At 46.0% G+C, this 17,312-nt stretch overlaps 2 protein-coding genes across 4 annotated transcripts in view; both read right to left on the bottom strand.

Annotated features, from left to right (window-relative positions):
• Window positions 1-17,312, bottom strand: part of LOC130282607 (zinc finger protein 271-like) — a 330,526-nt gene that overhangs the window by 192,855 nt on the left and 120,359 nt on the right. The gene's annotated exons all lie outside the window — the stretch shown is intronic.
• Window positions 1-17,312, bottom strand: part of LOC130282616 (zinc finger protein 883-like) — a 61,001-nt gene that overhangs the window by 10,319 nt on the left and 33,370 nt on the right. Inside the window, exon 4 of one of the 3 annotated variants that reach the window (XM_056531041.1) lies at window positions 1,686-3,807. The exons of the other annotated variants lie outside the window; for them this stretch is intronic. Within the exon in view, the coding sequence (XP_056387016.1) occupies window positions 1,744-3,705 (1,962 nt within the window). The 5' untranslated portion in view covers window positions 3,706-3,807 and the 3' untranslated portion in view covers window positions 1,686-1,743. Of the gene's footprint in view, window positions 1-1,685; window positions 3,808-17,312 lie in introns of those variants that run through there. 3 annotated transcript variants of the gene reach the window in all.

Below are 17,312 nucleotides of genomic sequence, written 5' to 3'. Positions count from 1 at the left end.
AAAGCCACCTAAAGTTTACAAAAAACAGTGAAGCATGGTGAGGGCAGAATCATGTCTGCAGGAAATCAGGCACTGCCCATCACCTGCCCAATACCATCCCTACAGTGATCATGGTGGGGGCAGCATCATGTCTGCAGGAAACCAGGCACTGCCCATCACCTGCCCAATACCATCCCTACAGTGATCATGGTGGGGGCAGCATCATGTCTGGGGGAAACCAGGTACTGCCCATCACCTGCCCAATACCATCCCTACAGTGATCATGGTGGGGGCAGCATCATGTCTGGGGGAAACCAGGCACTGCCCATCACCTGCCCAATACCATCCCTACAGTGATCATGGGGGGGCAACATCATGTCTGGAGGAAACCAGGCACTGCCCATCACCTGCCCAATACCATCTCTACAGTGATCATGGTGGGGGCAGCATCATGTCTGGGGGAAACCAGGCACTGCCCATCTCCTTCCCAATACCATCCCTACAGTGATCATGGTGGGGGCAGCATCATGTCTGGAGGAAACCAGGTACTGCCCATCCCCTGCCCAATACCATCTCTACAGTGATCATGGTGGGGGAAGTATCATGTCTGGAGGAAACCAGGCACTGCCCATCACCTGCCCAATACCATCCCTACAGTGATCATGGTGGGGGCAGCATCATGTCTGGGGGAAACCAGGTACTGCCCATCACCTGCCCAATACCATCGCTACAGTGATCATGGTGGGGGCAGCATCATGTCTGGAAGAAACCAGGCACTGCCCATCACCTGCCCAATACCATCCCTACAGTGAAGAATCATGCTGTGCGGATGGGTATACTGTCAGGGTTAAGGGAAAGCTAAATGGAGCAAAGTACAGAGATATTCTTAATGAAAACCTGATTCAGCACTCTGGACCGCAGACTGGGCTGATCATTCCTCTTCCAACTAGACAACAAGTGAATGTCCTTGAGTGGCCCAGCCAGAGCCTTAATGCAATGGAACATCTCTAAAGAGACCTAATAATGTCTTCCACAGATGGTCCCCATCCAACCTGACAGAGCTGAGAGGATCTGCAGAGAAGAATGGCCGAAAATCCCCAAATCCAGGTGTGTAAACCTTATGGCCTCATCTCCAAGAAGACTGAAGGGTGTAATAGCTGCCAAAGGGGCTTCAGTCCTGAGTAAAGGGTATGAATACTTATTTCCATGTGCAATATTAATTTGAATGTTTTAATTATTAAAACAAATCAAACATTCTTTGTTGTTATTAGGCATTGAGAGCAAAATAAGAATGGAGAAACACAGGGAGCAACAGAACAAAATGTGAAGACTTTCCCAAATGCATTGAGTGCACCCAGGGGCCGAAAAACTGGTGTCTAATGAAGCCTGTCAGACATGTTTGTAGAATTATCGGGCAAAACTGCATCCATACCACCGAACGCTGGAAGGTTGAGGGTTTGTATCTAATGTCTAGAACTATATGAGGATGAAGGATTAAAGGGGTACTCCTGTGCCCCAGCCTTCTGAACATCCGCTTCAGAAAGCTTGGTGCAGCGGTCGCGAAGTCACGGCCATGCCCCATCCATTAAAGTCTATGGGTGGGGGCTTGACGGTCGTCGCGCCCCCTCCCATAGACATCAATGGAGGGGGTCGTGGCCGTGACTTCGTGACCGCTGCACCAAGCCTTCTGAACCGGATGTTCAGAAGGTTGGGGCATGGGAGTACCCCTTTAAAGCATCAGTCTTATTTTAGTTTATTTGGGGCTCATGGCTTTTCGTGACTTTCCAGGTGTTCCTTTAGTTTGCTTTTATATGGGAAATGTTTCCCACATTGGGGGCAGGAGAGTTGTCTCCTCACAGTGTGAATCCTCTGATGGATGTTGAAGTTTGACTTGGTGGTAAATCCTTTCCCGCAGTCAGCACAAGTATACGGTTTCTGTACAGTGTGGACTCTACGGTGTCTGACCAGGTTGTTCTTCTGCTTGAATCTATTACCGCATTCAGAACATGCAAAAGGTTTCTCGCTGGTGTGTATCTTCTTGTGATTTATTAGACCCGATCCCGTGCCGAAACACTTCCCACACTCGACACAAGTGAAGGGTTTCTCTCCGGTGTGAGATCTCTGATGCTTCACCAGTTCACCTTGTTTCGGGAAACACTTCCCACAGTCTGAACACACAGACGGTTTCGTGTCCATGTGCGTCCGCTCGTGTCTAAGCAGCAGAGCCTTATGGGTGAAACGCTTCCCACAAAGGTTGCAAGGGAAGGGTCTGTCCAACGTGTGAAATTTCTGATGTCGGATAAACTTGTGCTCGTCCACGAAGCAGCGACCACATTTAGAGCACGTGAAGGTCACTTCTCCTTCGTGAATTCGCTGGTGGCTGACCAGGTTGTCTTTGCGTGCGTAAGATTTTCCGCACACCATGCAACAGAATTGTTTAGATCCCGTGTGGACCCTCATGTGCTCGGCGAGATTAGACTTGCTGGAAAAACATTTCCCGCATTCCGAGCAAGCGAACGGCTTCTCTCCTGTGTGAATTCTCTCGTGGATGATAAGATGAGAGTTGCTGGCGAATATCTTGTCACATTCCGAACAATATAAACTTCTGCTGATTTTGTGCGTCCGTACGTGCACAGAGAGATCAGTTTTATTGCAGAAGTCGGCCCCGCACTCCACACACGTCATTTTCTTTCCTTTGTGCGTCTCCCGGTGTCTTACTAGGTTACCGTGGTTATTGAAGCCTCTTTTGCACACAGGGCAGGTATAGGTGGTCTTTGATGTCTCTCGGGATGGAGATGCAGCTTTCACTTCTGAGGGCTTATTTTTCTCATCTGTCAGATCGAGTCCTTCTATATACTCCCCGGTAATCGTAAATGAATTAATACTGTTCTCTGTAAATTTCCCTTCATCCCAGAGGTTCGATGGCTCTTTAATTCGATCTCCGTGTTTTTGGATGTCTGCAGGAACAAGATTTTCATCTTCAGGAGAAGGAGCTGGTTCCTCCTTAATTCCTTCTGTATGATCCAGAGACATATCTAATTCCTGCTTCACTGCATTAGATAGATATTGCGTATGATCTGCCACTACATACATTTTGGGGTCTATGACATTTTCCTCCTTAATACAAGCCGGTGGATGTTGTCCTGTATGATCTGTGGTTGTACAGACAGTGTGGTCTGTGACATATCCTCCATCATATGAGGGGGGTTCCTCTTTAATATATGGACATAAATACTGTATATTGTCTGAATTATCTGGAAGTTTCTTTCCTTCATATGAGGCTGGTTCTTCCTTAATATAAGAAGACGGATGTTCTGTATGATCAGAGGGTGTAAAAAGGTTGGGATATTTAAGGATTTGTCCATTCTGTAGAAGAGGTTCTTCCTTAATACAAGTAGATGAATATTGTATATAATCTGGGGATTTATAAATTCTAGGTTCTGCATCATTTTGAACTAGTTCTTCCTTAATATCAGATGGATATTGTTGGGTATGATATGTGGCTCCATCTTGTAAGCCTGATCCTATATGAACGTTCTCACATGAGAGGTTGCGTTCCAGATCTCTATCGTCACGAAGGTCAATGTCTAATGGGCTTTCTCCTTCCTGTGACTCCGCTGTTGTATGTTTCTTTAGGTTATATTCTGTCTGTTTACTATGAACAATAATATTCCATTCTTCTTCATCTGACACGGACTCTTCTGTCACACGTAAACACTTGCTCATTTTTGTTCTCTTTTATGTTTTTATTAACCAACCTTTTATTTTTAATGGTAGTTTAAAGAATTTTTCAGCCTCTTCTAGATCCGTGATGACCTTTTCAAAGACCTGTCAGAAAGAAATATAGTGTAAGTACTTGTAATGGTAAAACCTCCTGCATTCACCTAAATCTAAAAATCCAAGCCCGTTTCTACACATCATTGGCTGATACTACGAAAAAGCTTACATTATGTGAATAAATAAAGGGACATACATTTAATTGTCATTTATTGATGTATTTTGTATGTAACAGTCTGTGATTGAGCTCCATGCAGAGGATGTATAGCGGAGATAAAATTGTGTCTCCTTGTTGGAGGGTCCTTTAAGATCCTTGGTTTGTTGCTGCCATCGCATGATGGTTCCCTATGGTACCATAAAGGTAGATATTAAAGCTGGTGTTTCTTTGGTAACGCTGACTGTACTCTGGACACACGGATTTACTATGCTGAAACCTCATGGTTGGGTCATACATGACCAACATTCCACTTAATCCCTTGATCATGTGACATTTGAGATCTGATACTAAATTTGTACTTTTCTTTACATTTTTCACCTTCTAAGAAGCCACACAACAATAAGGGTTTACTGCAACCAATAATGGTTTCTTGCTAAAAATCTGCTTTTGTTTGGATATAATAATTTTTTTTTTTTTTACTACTCGCAGATCCAGAATTTGTGGGCTTCACAATGGACTTGACTGACAGCTGAGGATCATCTGGTGCAGGTATAGATTCCACTGCTTAAATTTCCTTTGTGTGTAAGTGAAATCCACAGTATCAGAGCTGGTTTCCGTTCGGTGGATTTTCCATTGGTTTCACCCATTCATGCTTATAGCTTAACTGGGGTTGACCTTCATATACAGCATTGGCCCAATTATAAAAGGCTTCATTGTGGCACTGTAATAGATACTCAGACTTTTCCTCCATTTTGCATTCTTGTACCACTTCTTCACGCTCTCGTATTCAGGATTTCTGCCTTATAATTGAGAATTTCTTACCACAAGCCGTTCTCCTCGTCCATGATTTAGAAATAACCTATAAATGTTTCTCTTTAGACAAATAACTAGTTATAACCTTCATTTCGAACAACTTTTTTTTTTGGCTCCATTCAGTGTAAGGTTTTGCTGATACGTTCAAGATAAAAAGGTATGATACCGGACGTCATGGAGTTTAAAGGATGAAATTCTGTCTGGTGGTCACTACGTTCAGTCCACGATGGTGTGGTATATGTCGACATACCTTTGTGCCAGTATCCCAGGGTATATACACTTATTGACAAAACAATAATGCACCCAGATGCTTGGCATGCAGTTATGTCTCAGGCAGACTGTGTTTGCCCTATTAAAAAAAAAAGACTCTCCGAGGCTACTGTTATGTAGTGTACCTCTTGGTAAGAGATCGGTGACTACTTTAGATGTCTCTATCACACCGATTTTTTTTTTCTAGTTGACAGAGAGAAGGCAAAATCATTAGAGTGAGAGAAGGAGGATGGTCATTTCAATAAACTGCCCCCATCTAGGCCATTTTGACCAAGATGTTAGGAGATATGGGGAGCAGTGGTTATGTGAGGGCACACAGAGAACAGGCTACAGGCGGCCCAAACAGATCACCAATAGAGAGGATCTGCTAACATGCAGGAGCATCTCCCATAGTTTCCTTGTCCATCCAGACACAGGGGACATCTTCTTTACTCTCCACATTCTGCATTACACCCCAGTCTCATTATCCCCCCCCCTCCCTTTCTCGTCATTACCCTCCCCTGTCTCTTCATTACACTCCCACTGTCTCATTACACCCCCCCCGTCGCATTACACTCCCCGTCTCATTACACTCTTCCTGTTTCTTCATTACAACCCCAGTCTCTTCATTACACTCCCCGTCTCTTTATTACACTCCCGTCTCATTACACACCCGTCTCTTCAGTACACCTTTCTCTTTATTACACTCCCCTGTCTCTTCATTACAACACCGTCGTTGCATTGCAGGCCCCTTCTTTTAATTTTACTCCCTCTGTCTCTTCATTACACCCGACAATTTATTACACTCCCCTGTCTCTTTTTAACACCCCCCGTCTCTTCATTACTCCCCCTGTCCCTTCATTACACCTGTCTCTTCAATACAACCCTGTCTCTGCATTACACACCACTTCATTTCATTATACTCCCCCTGCCTGTTCATTACACTCCCCGTCTCTTTTTTGCACTCCAGTCTGTTCTTTACAACCCCGTCTCTGCATTACACGCCACTTCTTTTCATTATACTCCTGTCTCTTCATTACACTCCCAGTCTCTTCATTACACTCCCCTGTCTCTTGATTACACTCCGTCTCTATATTGCATGCACTGTTTCTTCATTACACCCGCCCCGTCACTTCATTACACCCAATCTCTTCAGTGCACTCCCGTCTCTTCACTACACTCCCGTCTCCTCACTATACCCCGTCTCTTCATTACACTCCCGTCTCTTCACTACTCTCCCTGTCTCTTCACTACACTCCCGTCTCTTCATTACACCCGGTCTCTTCATTACACTCCCGTCTCTTCACTACACCCCGTCTCTTCATTACACTCCCGTCTCTTCATTACACTCCCGTCTCTTCACTACACTCCCCCGTCTCTTCATTACACTCCCGTCTCTTCATTACACTCCCGTCTCTTCATTACAACCCTTGTCTCTTCATTACACCCCCTGTCTCTTTATTACACTCCTTGTCTCTCCCAGACCATTTCCAAGAACATAGCAGAAAGAAGTTTGGTGGCACGGTGCCCATTACATGTCCGTCCATTGACAGCAGCCAACGTCATCTTCAGCGGTGTCGTGAACAACAACCCTGGAGTTATCACATGCAACAGTCGAGAACCCCTAATAGTGATCTAAGGGACACTTACAGCTCAGTGATATGTACAGGACATCCTGCGACCATGTGTCACCTCTGATGGCTTCCAGCAGGATAATGGCCGCCCACACACAGCAAGGGTCTGTCAGATTTACTGCCAATCCAGCATTAATAGCCACAACCTATGAGTCTGCAGGATCTACAGGTTCAGCTGTAACATCTATTGACAAATGTGTAGCAGGAACCTGTATCCTCCATGTATCCCAACTGTATCTCATCTTTTACCCAGGCTAGAGGTGCCCAACAGGGTCCTAAAGCCTTCATGTATTCCAATTATATCTTATCTTGTGTCCAGGTTAAAGGAGCCCAACATGGTACTAGAGATATATTTTTTCCTGAGGCTTCTCAAGTCTTCTCCATTGGATGGTTGGCACTCTTATCATATCCATCTCAGACACTATGTAAAGTCAGTATTGTAGTTGGGACTCCGTGAACATTGTTTCAGTCATGGCTAAGCATCGTCCATTCGCTTGAAGTTTCCTCTGTAAGTTACTTAAAGGGGTATTCCGGGTTTATAAATCTTATAAAATGTATGATCACTGGGGTCCCACCGCAATCTGTGCCGGGCGCTGCTTCCGAGACGGGGAAGTGACATCACGGTCACGCCCCTCCATTCATGACTATGGGAAGGGGTGTGACGTCTGTCACGCCCCCTCCCATAGACATGAATGGAGGGGGCGTGGCGTGACATCACGAGGGGCCGTGACCGCGAAAACACTTCCCTGTCACGAGGGGGCGTGACCGTGATGTCACATCCCCGTCTTGGAAGCAGCGCCCGGCACAGGATGCCGGGGGCTGCACCGAGATCGCGGGGGTCCCCTTTGGAAAGGGGATAAGATGTATAAACCCGCAATACCCCTTTAACCACTTGGACAACTCATCTCCTGGTCCAGGAAGGTGGACATCTCAACTACCCCACCTATTCATACAAGACCTGCTCATGACCACGGAAAAACCAAATACCCTACTGCTGTCACGGCTCAGCTGGTAGGAGGTGGATCCTCTGTGCCAGAGAGGGATTGGCGTGGACCGTGCTAGTGGACCGGTTCTAAGTTGCTACTGGTATTCACCAGAGCCCGCCGCAAAGCGGGATGGTCTTGCAGCGGCGGTAGTGACCAGGTCGTATCCACTAGCAACGGCTCAACCTCTCTGGCTGCTGAAGATAGGCGCGGTACAAGGGAGTAGACAAGAGCAAGGTCGGACGTAGCAGAAGGTCGGGGCAGGCAGCAAGGATCGTAGTCAGGGGCAACGGCAGGAGGTCTGGAACACAGGCTAGGAACACACAAGGGAACGCTTTCACTGGCACAATGGCAACAAGATCCGGCGAGGGAGTGCAGGGGAAGTGAGGTATACATAGGGAGTGCACAGGTGAACACACTAATTAAGCCAACTGCGCCAATCAGTGGCGCAGTGGCCTTTTAAATCGCAGAGACCCGGCGCGCGCGCGCCCTAGGGAGCGGGGCCGCGCGCGCCGGGACAGGACCGACGGAGAGCGAGTCAGGTACGGGAGCCGAGGTGCGCATCGCGAGCGGGCGCCACCCGCATCGCGAATCGCATCCCGGCTGGGGGCGGTATCGCAGCGCACCCGGTCAGCAGATCTGACCGGGGCGCTGCAGTTGCGAGGATGTTGCGAGCGCTCCGGGGAGGAGCGGGGACCCGGAGCGCTCGGCGTAACAACTGCCTTATGATGGCTACAAATCACTGGTTCTTATGATCTTTCATATTTTTCTCCTACATTGATGGCCAAAATTTCTTCTTTTGGAAACCCGTTTTCCTAAATGTTCTCTGCCGAAAGTGGATATTTCTCAATGTCTTTGGGAGTGCGTTTAACCCGAGTGTTCCTTATTTCAAATATTTAGGGATTCGAGTTCAGATCGACTGCCTGTTCCTACTAAACGTCTTCTCCATGTATGGACGGCAGCCGCACCGAAGAGCGATCTGCAATTATGGGCGCAGGATTCTGTCCCTTCTCTTTCTTTGATAATCAAACCCTCACAGATTAGGAGACCAAGGCTATGTTCACATGTCAGAATTTCCGTGCTGGATTCTGCATTGGAATCTGGTACGGAGATTCCGCTGCAGCAGAGCCCCATTAAATTTAACAGAATTCTGCTGGGCTGTGCACACGGCAGAATTTCGGTGCCAGATGTCTCCAGCATGGAAATTCCATTTTCTGTGTCCGCACAAAGAATGAACACGTTCATTCTTTGTGGGGAGTACGCACGGAATGCATATGCGTCTATGAGACGGGCGCTTTCCTGCGCGGTCCTAGCACCGGCATATTATGCCAGTGCACCACAGTGTCCGGAATGTCCGCACTGAGATTCTCCGTGCAGACATTCTGACGTGTGAACATAGCCTAAGGGTCTATTCACACGGCAGAATTTCTGCTTCAAATTAAAGCCCATAGACTTCTATGGGATTCTGCACTCCCATTCACACTTCTGAATTTCTGCTTGTGGAATTCCGCCTCAAATAAAGCCCATAGACTTCTATGGGATTCCGCACTCCCATTCACACGTCTGAACTTCCGCTGGCGGAAATCCGTTTCAAAGTAAAGCCCATTGACTTCTATGGGATTCCGCACTCCCATTCACTCTGTAGAATTTCTGCTTCAAATTAATGCCCGTAGACTTCTATGGGATTCCGCACTACTAGTAAGAATGGGAGTGCGGAATCCCATAGAAGTCTATTGGCTTTAATTTGAAGCGGAAATTCTGTCGTGTGAATAGACCCTAAGAGATTCTTCACTACTTGGATGGTCAATAATAATCATCTCCCTCTGTCAACGTGATCATCATGTCTGCTTATTTTCTGCTGCTTATTTTCAGTAGATGCCTGTGGGGAGATTTATTGGGTTTTGGGATTGACTCCCATTATGTTTGTGTTTTTCTTTTCTTTTTAGATGTCCCATTACTTCTCCTTGATGTTGTCAGATACTCGGCCATGGTATTTTTATGCTTCTTTTTATCACTTACTATTTGTATTGCTTTACTGGAGATTTAAAATATATATATGAAAGAAAAAAATACCACACAATAAATCTCTATATCCCACCAATGTCTGTGCTTTGTCACTACCTGAAAATTTGCTAAAGAAAACTATTATATATAAACGACGCTTCAAACCGCAAATATTATGCGTGTTTCAGATAGAACTCAACATAACATCTATAAAAAGATATAATTCAGAAAGATTTGCTTCAAATCACCTTTTTTCCTTTTTATTTATGATGTAAACATCTGGCATTACAATGTTTTCCTAAATATTCTTTAGTGAAATAACAATTGCGGAGCCTCTTTTCTCACCTATGCACTGTGCGGCTCCTCTGTTGTTCCTCCTGGAAATGTATTAAATAAATTGACGACTGGGTGTTACTATTTAGCTGAAAACAGACACAGTGGGCCTCATTTACTAAGAGTGGAGTTTTCTTTGTGGGTTGTTTTTCCGGACAGGTTTTTTTCCACAGTATTTACTAATGTTTTCCTCCATATTGTATCTTTGCCACAATTTTGCATTTTTTACGCATGTTCTGAGCTGTGGGGTTTTCCAAAACTCAAATCCGCCACATTTTTCCCCCCGAAAATGTAGGGAACACGCTTCCTTTTATTTCTAGACACACCCAATTACGGCCCCCCCCCCCGATGACCACGCCCTCTTTTTTAGGTTTCTGAGTAAGAGTACGTTCACACACAGGATCCTGCTGCATATTTTCTGCAGATGATTTTGCTACCTGTTGAAGTTAATGGGTAGCAAAATCAGCTGAAGAAAATATGCAGCAAAAATATGCAGCAGATCCTGTACATGTGAACGCACCCTAAGCGTACGTTCACACGAGCGGACCCACAGCATATTTTACGATGCAGATCCGCCGCTAAAGGACCCCTACATGGTGGCTTTACATGTGCCTGCTCGGAGCGGCAATACGCCGCTACAAGCAGATACATTGCGATGTGCAGCATACTCGCACATCGCAGCAGCTCTCGGCCTTGCTCATGGAGCATGGGGACCGGCCGCTATGTGTGCGAGTACACCGCGCATGCACGGCAGCTTGCACATGGCAGTGTTGCCGCTCCGAGCAGGCACATGTAAAGCCACCATGCAGCGGTCCGTCAGTGGCGGATCTGCAGCGTAAAGTACGCTGTGGGTCCGCTCGTGTTAACGTACCCTAAGGGTACGTTCCCACGAGCGGATTTATTTGCGGGTTTTCAGCTGCGTATTTGAAAGGGGGCGGGCTCTTCTCGGCTGTCCGCAGCAGATTTTCCGCAATGGAATTTACGCTGCGGAAAATCCGCCCCAGTCCCAACTGACTTCAATGGGGCTTGCGGCGGATTTTCCGCAGCGTAAATTCCGCCGTGGAAAATCTGCTGCGGACACCCGAGAAGAGCCCGCCCCCTTTCAAATACGCAGCGGAAAGCCCGCAAAAAAATCCGCTCGTGTGAGCGTACCCTTAGGTTGCGTTTACATGTGCGTATTTTTACTGCAGATCTGCTGCTGCAGATTTTGCTACCCACTGAAGTCAATGGGTAGCAAGATCTGCTGAAGCAGATCTGCAGCAGAAAATATGCACGTGTGAACGCACCCTGAGGGTGCGTTCACACATGCATATTTTATGCTGCAGATTTGAGGCAGCAGATTTTTCTGACCATGGAAGTCAATGGGCAATAAAATCTGAAGCAGCAAAAAGACGCACGTGTGAACGCACCCCAAAGATCCATTCACACGAGCGGATTTTACTGTGGATTTCAGTGGGGATTTTGCTGCGGATTTTCTGCTGCTTATTTTCAGCTGCTTATTTTCTACAGCTTTTTTCTGCTACTTATTTTTTGCTGTTAAGTCAATGATAAAATAAATAGCAGAAAATAAGCAGCTGAAAATAAAAAGCAGCAGATAAGCTGTGGAAAATCTGCACAAAAATGCGCTTGTGTGCATGAGCCCTAAGGCTATGTTTACACGGTGGAATGTCAGCACTGAAAATTTCCGAGCGGACATTCCATAGCACCGCTCGAAAATGCACTTGACAGCAAAACATTTCCGAGTTGAATCAACAAAAACATTGAACAGGTTCAATCATGGCATCCACCATGGCGTCACGGAACCGACTGGTACATAAAGGAGTCACTTATGGGCGGTTCTTCGATTCCTTTATTTGTAGACACACCCAATTTTGTACTCTGCATCTCCAGCGTTACCATAGCAACTAATGGAACGCACGCCGTCTACAGCGCACACTCTCTCTCAGAGCTGGTGGCCTTGCGGAATTTCGCAAGCGAAAATTCTGAAGTGTGAATGGGAGTGCGGAATCCCATAGAAGTCTAAGGGCTTTAATTTGAGGCGGAATTCGGCAAGCGAAAATTCCGCCGTGTGAATAGACCCTCATTCATTTCCAGGAGGTATAACAGAGGAACTGCATAATGCACAGATAGGAGAAAAGATGCTCCAGATTTGTTGTTTCATGGGGACACAAGTACTCACCAAAACAGGTCAGAGGAGGCGACAATTTGGAGACCAGAACCAAAAATGGAGTGTTTGTGTAACATTGTCATAGGTCATGGGCAATGAAAGGGTTGATAAGTTTTGGCTGCTTAGGGGTTAAAAGGCTGGTCAGCCGGAGACCATTATACACTTAGGGGGAGACTTATCAAAACCTGTGCCGAGCAATTGACCATAGAAACCAATCAGATCGCTTCTTTCGTTTTTAACACGGCCTCTGAAAACATAAAGAAGAGATCTGATTGGTTACTATGGGAAGCTTTTCCCTGAACAAGTTTTGGTAAATAGTTTATCCTTTCTGTGGACGCTGGAATCGGGATTTACGTGGTAGAAACATCCGCTGCGGAAATTCCATCATGTGAACAGCGCAGCAGAATCCAATCAGAATCCCTGGGACTCCGCGTGGACATTCTGCCGCAAGAAAATAAGGATAAAAGATCCATCAATACCTTCCTGCAGTAGAGCTGAGTGCTGTGTGATCTGTTACTGGAGAGGGTTTGCTGCAGTGTGTGGCCTTCATGCACTTGGTGAGACTGCGGACATGTCTGTGCCTCACATCGCCCCGCATCTCACCAGCGCTCACTATACTAGACTGTCTAATGAGTGCTCACTATCCTAGAATACCTGGTGTCTGATGAGTGCTCACTATACTAGACTGTCTAATGAGCGCTCACTATCCTAGAATACCTGGTGTCTGATGAGTGCTCACTATACTAGACTGTCTAATGAGCACTCACTATCCTAGAATACCTGGTGTCTGATGAGTGCTCACTATACTAGACTGTCTAATGAGCGCTCACTATCCTAGAATACCTGGTGTATGATGAGTGCTCACTATACTAGACTGTCTAATGAGCGCTCACTATCCTAGAATACCTGGTGTCTGATGAGCGCTCACTATACTAGAATACCTGGTGTCTGATGAGCGCTCACTATCCTAGAATACCTGGTGTCTGATGAGTGCTCACTATCCTAGAATACCTGGTGTCTGATGAGTGCTCACTATCCTAGAATACCTGGTGTCTGATGAGCGCTCACTATACTAGAATACCTGGTGTCTGATGAGCGCTCACTATACTAGAATACCTGGTGTCTGATGAGTGCTCACTATACTAGAATACCTGGTGTCTGATGAGCGCTCACTATCCTAGAATACCTGGTGTCTGATGGGCGCTCACTATACTAGAATACCTGGTGTATGATGAGCGCTCACTATACTAGAATACCTGGTGTCTGATGAGTGCTCACTATACTAGAATACCTGGTGTCTGATGAGTGCTCACTATCCTAGAATACCTGGTGTCTGATGAGCGCTCACTATCCTAGAATACCTGGTGTCTGATGGGCGCTCACTATACTAGAATACCTGGTGTCTGATGAGCGCTCACTATACTAGAATACCTGGTGTCTGATGGGCGCTCACTATCCTAGAATACCTGGTGTCTGATGAGTGCTCACTATCCTAGAATACCTGGTGTCTGATGGGCGCTCACTATACTAGAATACCTGGTGTCTGATGAGCGCTCACTATACTAGAATACCTGGTGTCTGATGGGCGCTCACTATACTAGAATACCTGGTGTCTGATGAGTGCTCACTATACTAGAATACCTGGTGTCTGATGAGTGCTCACTATACTAGAATACCTGGTGTCTGATGGGCGCTCACTATACTAGAATACCTGGTGTCTGATGAGCGCTCACTATACTAGACTGTCTAATGAGTGCTCACTATACTAGACTGTCTAATGAGTGCTCACTATCCTAGAATACCTGGTGTCTGATGAGCGCTCACTATCCTAGAATACCTGGTGTCTGATGAGCGCTCACTATACTAGACTGTCTAATGAGTGCTCACTATACTAGAATATCTGATGTCTGATGAGCGCTCACTATACTAGAATACCTGGTGTCTGATGAGCGCTCACTATCCTAGAATACCTGGTGTCTGATGAGTGCTCACAATACTAGAATACCTGGTGTCTAATGAGCGCTCACTATCCTAGAATACCTGGTGTCTGATGAGTGCTCACTATACTAGACTGTCTAATGAGTGCTCACTATCCTGGAATACCTGGTGTCTGATGAGCGCTCACTATACTAGACTGTCTAATGAGTGCTCACTATACTAGACTGTCTAATGAGTGCTCACTATCCTGGAATACCTGGTGTCTGATGAGTGCTCACTATACTAGAATACCTGGTGTCTGATGAGTGCTCACTATCCTAGAATACCTGGTGTCTGATGAGAGCTCACTATACTAGAATACCTGGTGTCTGATGAGTGCTCACTATACTAGACTGTCTAATGAGTGCTCACTATCCTAGAATACCTGGTGTCTGATGAGCGCTCACTATCCTAGAATACCTGGTGTCTGATGAGTGCTCACTATACTAGACTGTCTAATGAGTGCTCACTATCCTAGAATACCTGGTGTCTGATGAGCGCTCACTATCCTAGAATACCTGGTGTCTGATGAGCGCTCACTATACTAGAATACCTGGTGTCTGATGAGCACTCACTATCCTAGAATACCTGGTGTCTGATGAGCGCTCACTATACTAGAATACCTGGTGTCTGATGAGTGCTCACTATCCTAGAATACCTGGTGTCTGATGAGCGCTCACTATCCTAGAATACCTGGTGTCTGATGAGTGCTCACAATACTAGAATACCTGGTGTCTAATGAGCGCTCACTATCCTAGAATACCTGGTGTCTGATGAGTGCTCACTATCCTAGAATACCTGGTGTCTGATGAGCGCTCACTATCCTAGAATACCTGGTGTCTGATGAGTGCTCACAATACTAGAATACCTGGTGTCTAATGAGCGCTCACTATCCTAGAATACCTGGTGTCTGATGAGTGCTCACTATACTAGACTGTCTAATGAGTGCTCACTATCCTGGAATACCTGGTGTCTGATGAGCGCTCACTATACTAGACTGTCTAATGAGTGCTCACTATACTAGACTGTCTAATGAGTGCTCACTATCCTGGAATACCTGGTGTCTGATGAGTGCTCACTATACTAGAATACCTGGTGTCTGATGAGTGCTCACTATCCTAGAATACCTGGTGTCTGATGAGCGCTCACTATACTAGAATACCTGGTGTCTGATGAGTGCTCACTATACTAGACTGTCTAATGAGTGCTCACTATCCTAGAATACCTGGTGTCTGATGAGCGCTCACTATCCTAGAATACCTGGTGTCTGATGAGTGCTCACTACACTAGACTGTCTAATGAGTGCTCACTATCCTAGAATACCTGGTGTCTGATGAGCGCTCACTATCCTAGAATACCTGGTGTCTGATGAGCGCTCACTATACTAGAATACCTGGTGTCTGATGAGCACTCACTATCCTAGAATACCTGGTGTCTGATGAGCGCTCACTATACTAGAATACCTGGTGTCTGATGAGTGCTCACTATCCTAGAATACCTGGTGTCTGATGAGCGCTCACTATACTAGAATACCTGGTGTCTGATGAGCGCTGACTATCCTGGAATACCTGGTGTCTGATGAGCGCTCACTATACTAGAATACCTGGTGTCTGATGAGCGCTCACTATACTAGAATACCTGGTGTCTGATGAGCGCTCACTATCCTAGAATACCTGGTGTCTGATGAGTGCTCACTATACTAGAATATCTGGTGTTTGATGAGCGCTCACTATACTAGAATACCTGGTGTCTGATGACTGCTCACTATCCTAGAATACCTGGTGTCTGATGAGCGCTCACTATACTAGAATACCTGGTGTCTGATGAGTGCTCACTATCCTAGAATACCTGGTGTCTGATGAGCGCTCACTATACTAGAATACCTTGTGTCTGATGAGTGCTCACTATACTAGAATACCTGGTGTCTGATGAGCGCTCACTATCCTAGAATACCTGGTGTCTGATGAGCGCTCACTATACTAGAATACCTGGTGTCTGATGAGCGCTCACTATACTAGAATACCTGGTGTCTGATGAGCGCTCACTATCCTAGAATACCTGGTGTCTGATGAGCGCTCACTATACTAGAATACCTGGTGTCTGATGAGTGCTCACTATCCTAGAATACCTGGTGTCTGATGAGCGCTCACTATACTAGAATACCTTGTGTCTGATGAGTGCTCACTATACTAGAATACCTGCTGTCTGATGAGCGCTCACTATCCTAGAATACCTGGTGTCTGATGAGTGCTCACTGTACTAGAATACCTGGTGTCTGATGACCGCTCACTATACTAGAATACCTGGTGTCTGATGAGCGCTCACTATACTAGAATACCTGGTGTATGTTGAGCGCTCACTATACTAGAATACCTGGTGCCTGATGAGTGCTCACTATTCTAGAATACCTGGTGTCTGATGAGTGCTCACTATACTAGAATACCTGGTGTCTGATGAGCGCTCACTATACTAGAATACCTGGTGTCTGATGAGTGCTCACTATCCTAGAATACCTGGTGTCTGATGAGTGCTCACTATCCTAGAATACCTGGTGTCTGATGAGCGCTCACTAACCTAGAATACCTGGTGTCTGATGACCGCTCACTATCCTAGAATACCTGGTGTCTGATGAGCACTCACTATACTAGAATACCTGGTGTATGATGAGCGCTCACTATACTAGAATACCGGGTGTCTGATGAGTGCTCACTTTCCTAGAATACCTGGTGTCTGATGAGCGCTCACTATCCTAGAATACCTGGTGTCTGATGAGCGCTCACTATACTAGAATACCTGGTGTCTGATGAGCGCTCACTATACTAGAATACCTGGTGTCTGATGAGTGCTCACTATCCTAGAATACCTGGTGTCTGATGAGCGCTCACTATCCTAGAATACCTGGTGTATGATGAGCACTCACTATACTAGAATACCTGGTGTCTAATGAGCGCTCACTATACTAGAATACCTGGTGTCTGATGAGTGTTCACTATCCTAGAATACCTGGTGTCTGATGAGCGCTCACTATACTAGAATACCTTGTGTCTGATGAGTGCTCACTATACTAGAATACCTGGTGTCTGATGAGCGCTCACTATACTAGAATACCTGGTGTCTGATGAGTGCTCATTATACTAGAATACCTGGTGTCTGATGAGCGCTCACTATACTAGAATACCTGGTGTCTGATGAGCGCTCACTATACTAGAATACCTGGTATCTAATGAGCGCTCACTATA

This window comes from Hyla sarda, chromosome 7, assembly GCF_029499605.1.
Source record: "Hyla sarda isolate aHylSar1 chromosome 7, aHylSar1.hap1, whole genome shotgun sequence".
Classification (NCBI taxonomy): Eukaryota; Metazoa; Chordata; class Amphibia; order Anura; family Hylidae; genus Hyla; species Hyla sarda.
The sequence above is the reverse complement of the archived record's forward strand: the minus strand, read 5'-3'. Positions and strand labels throughout refer to the sequence as shown.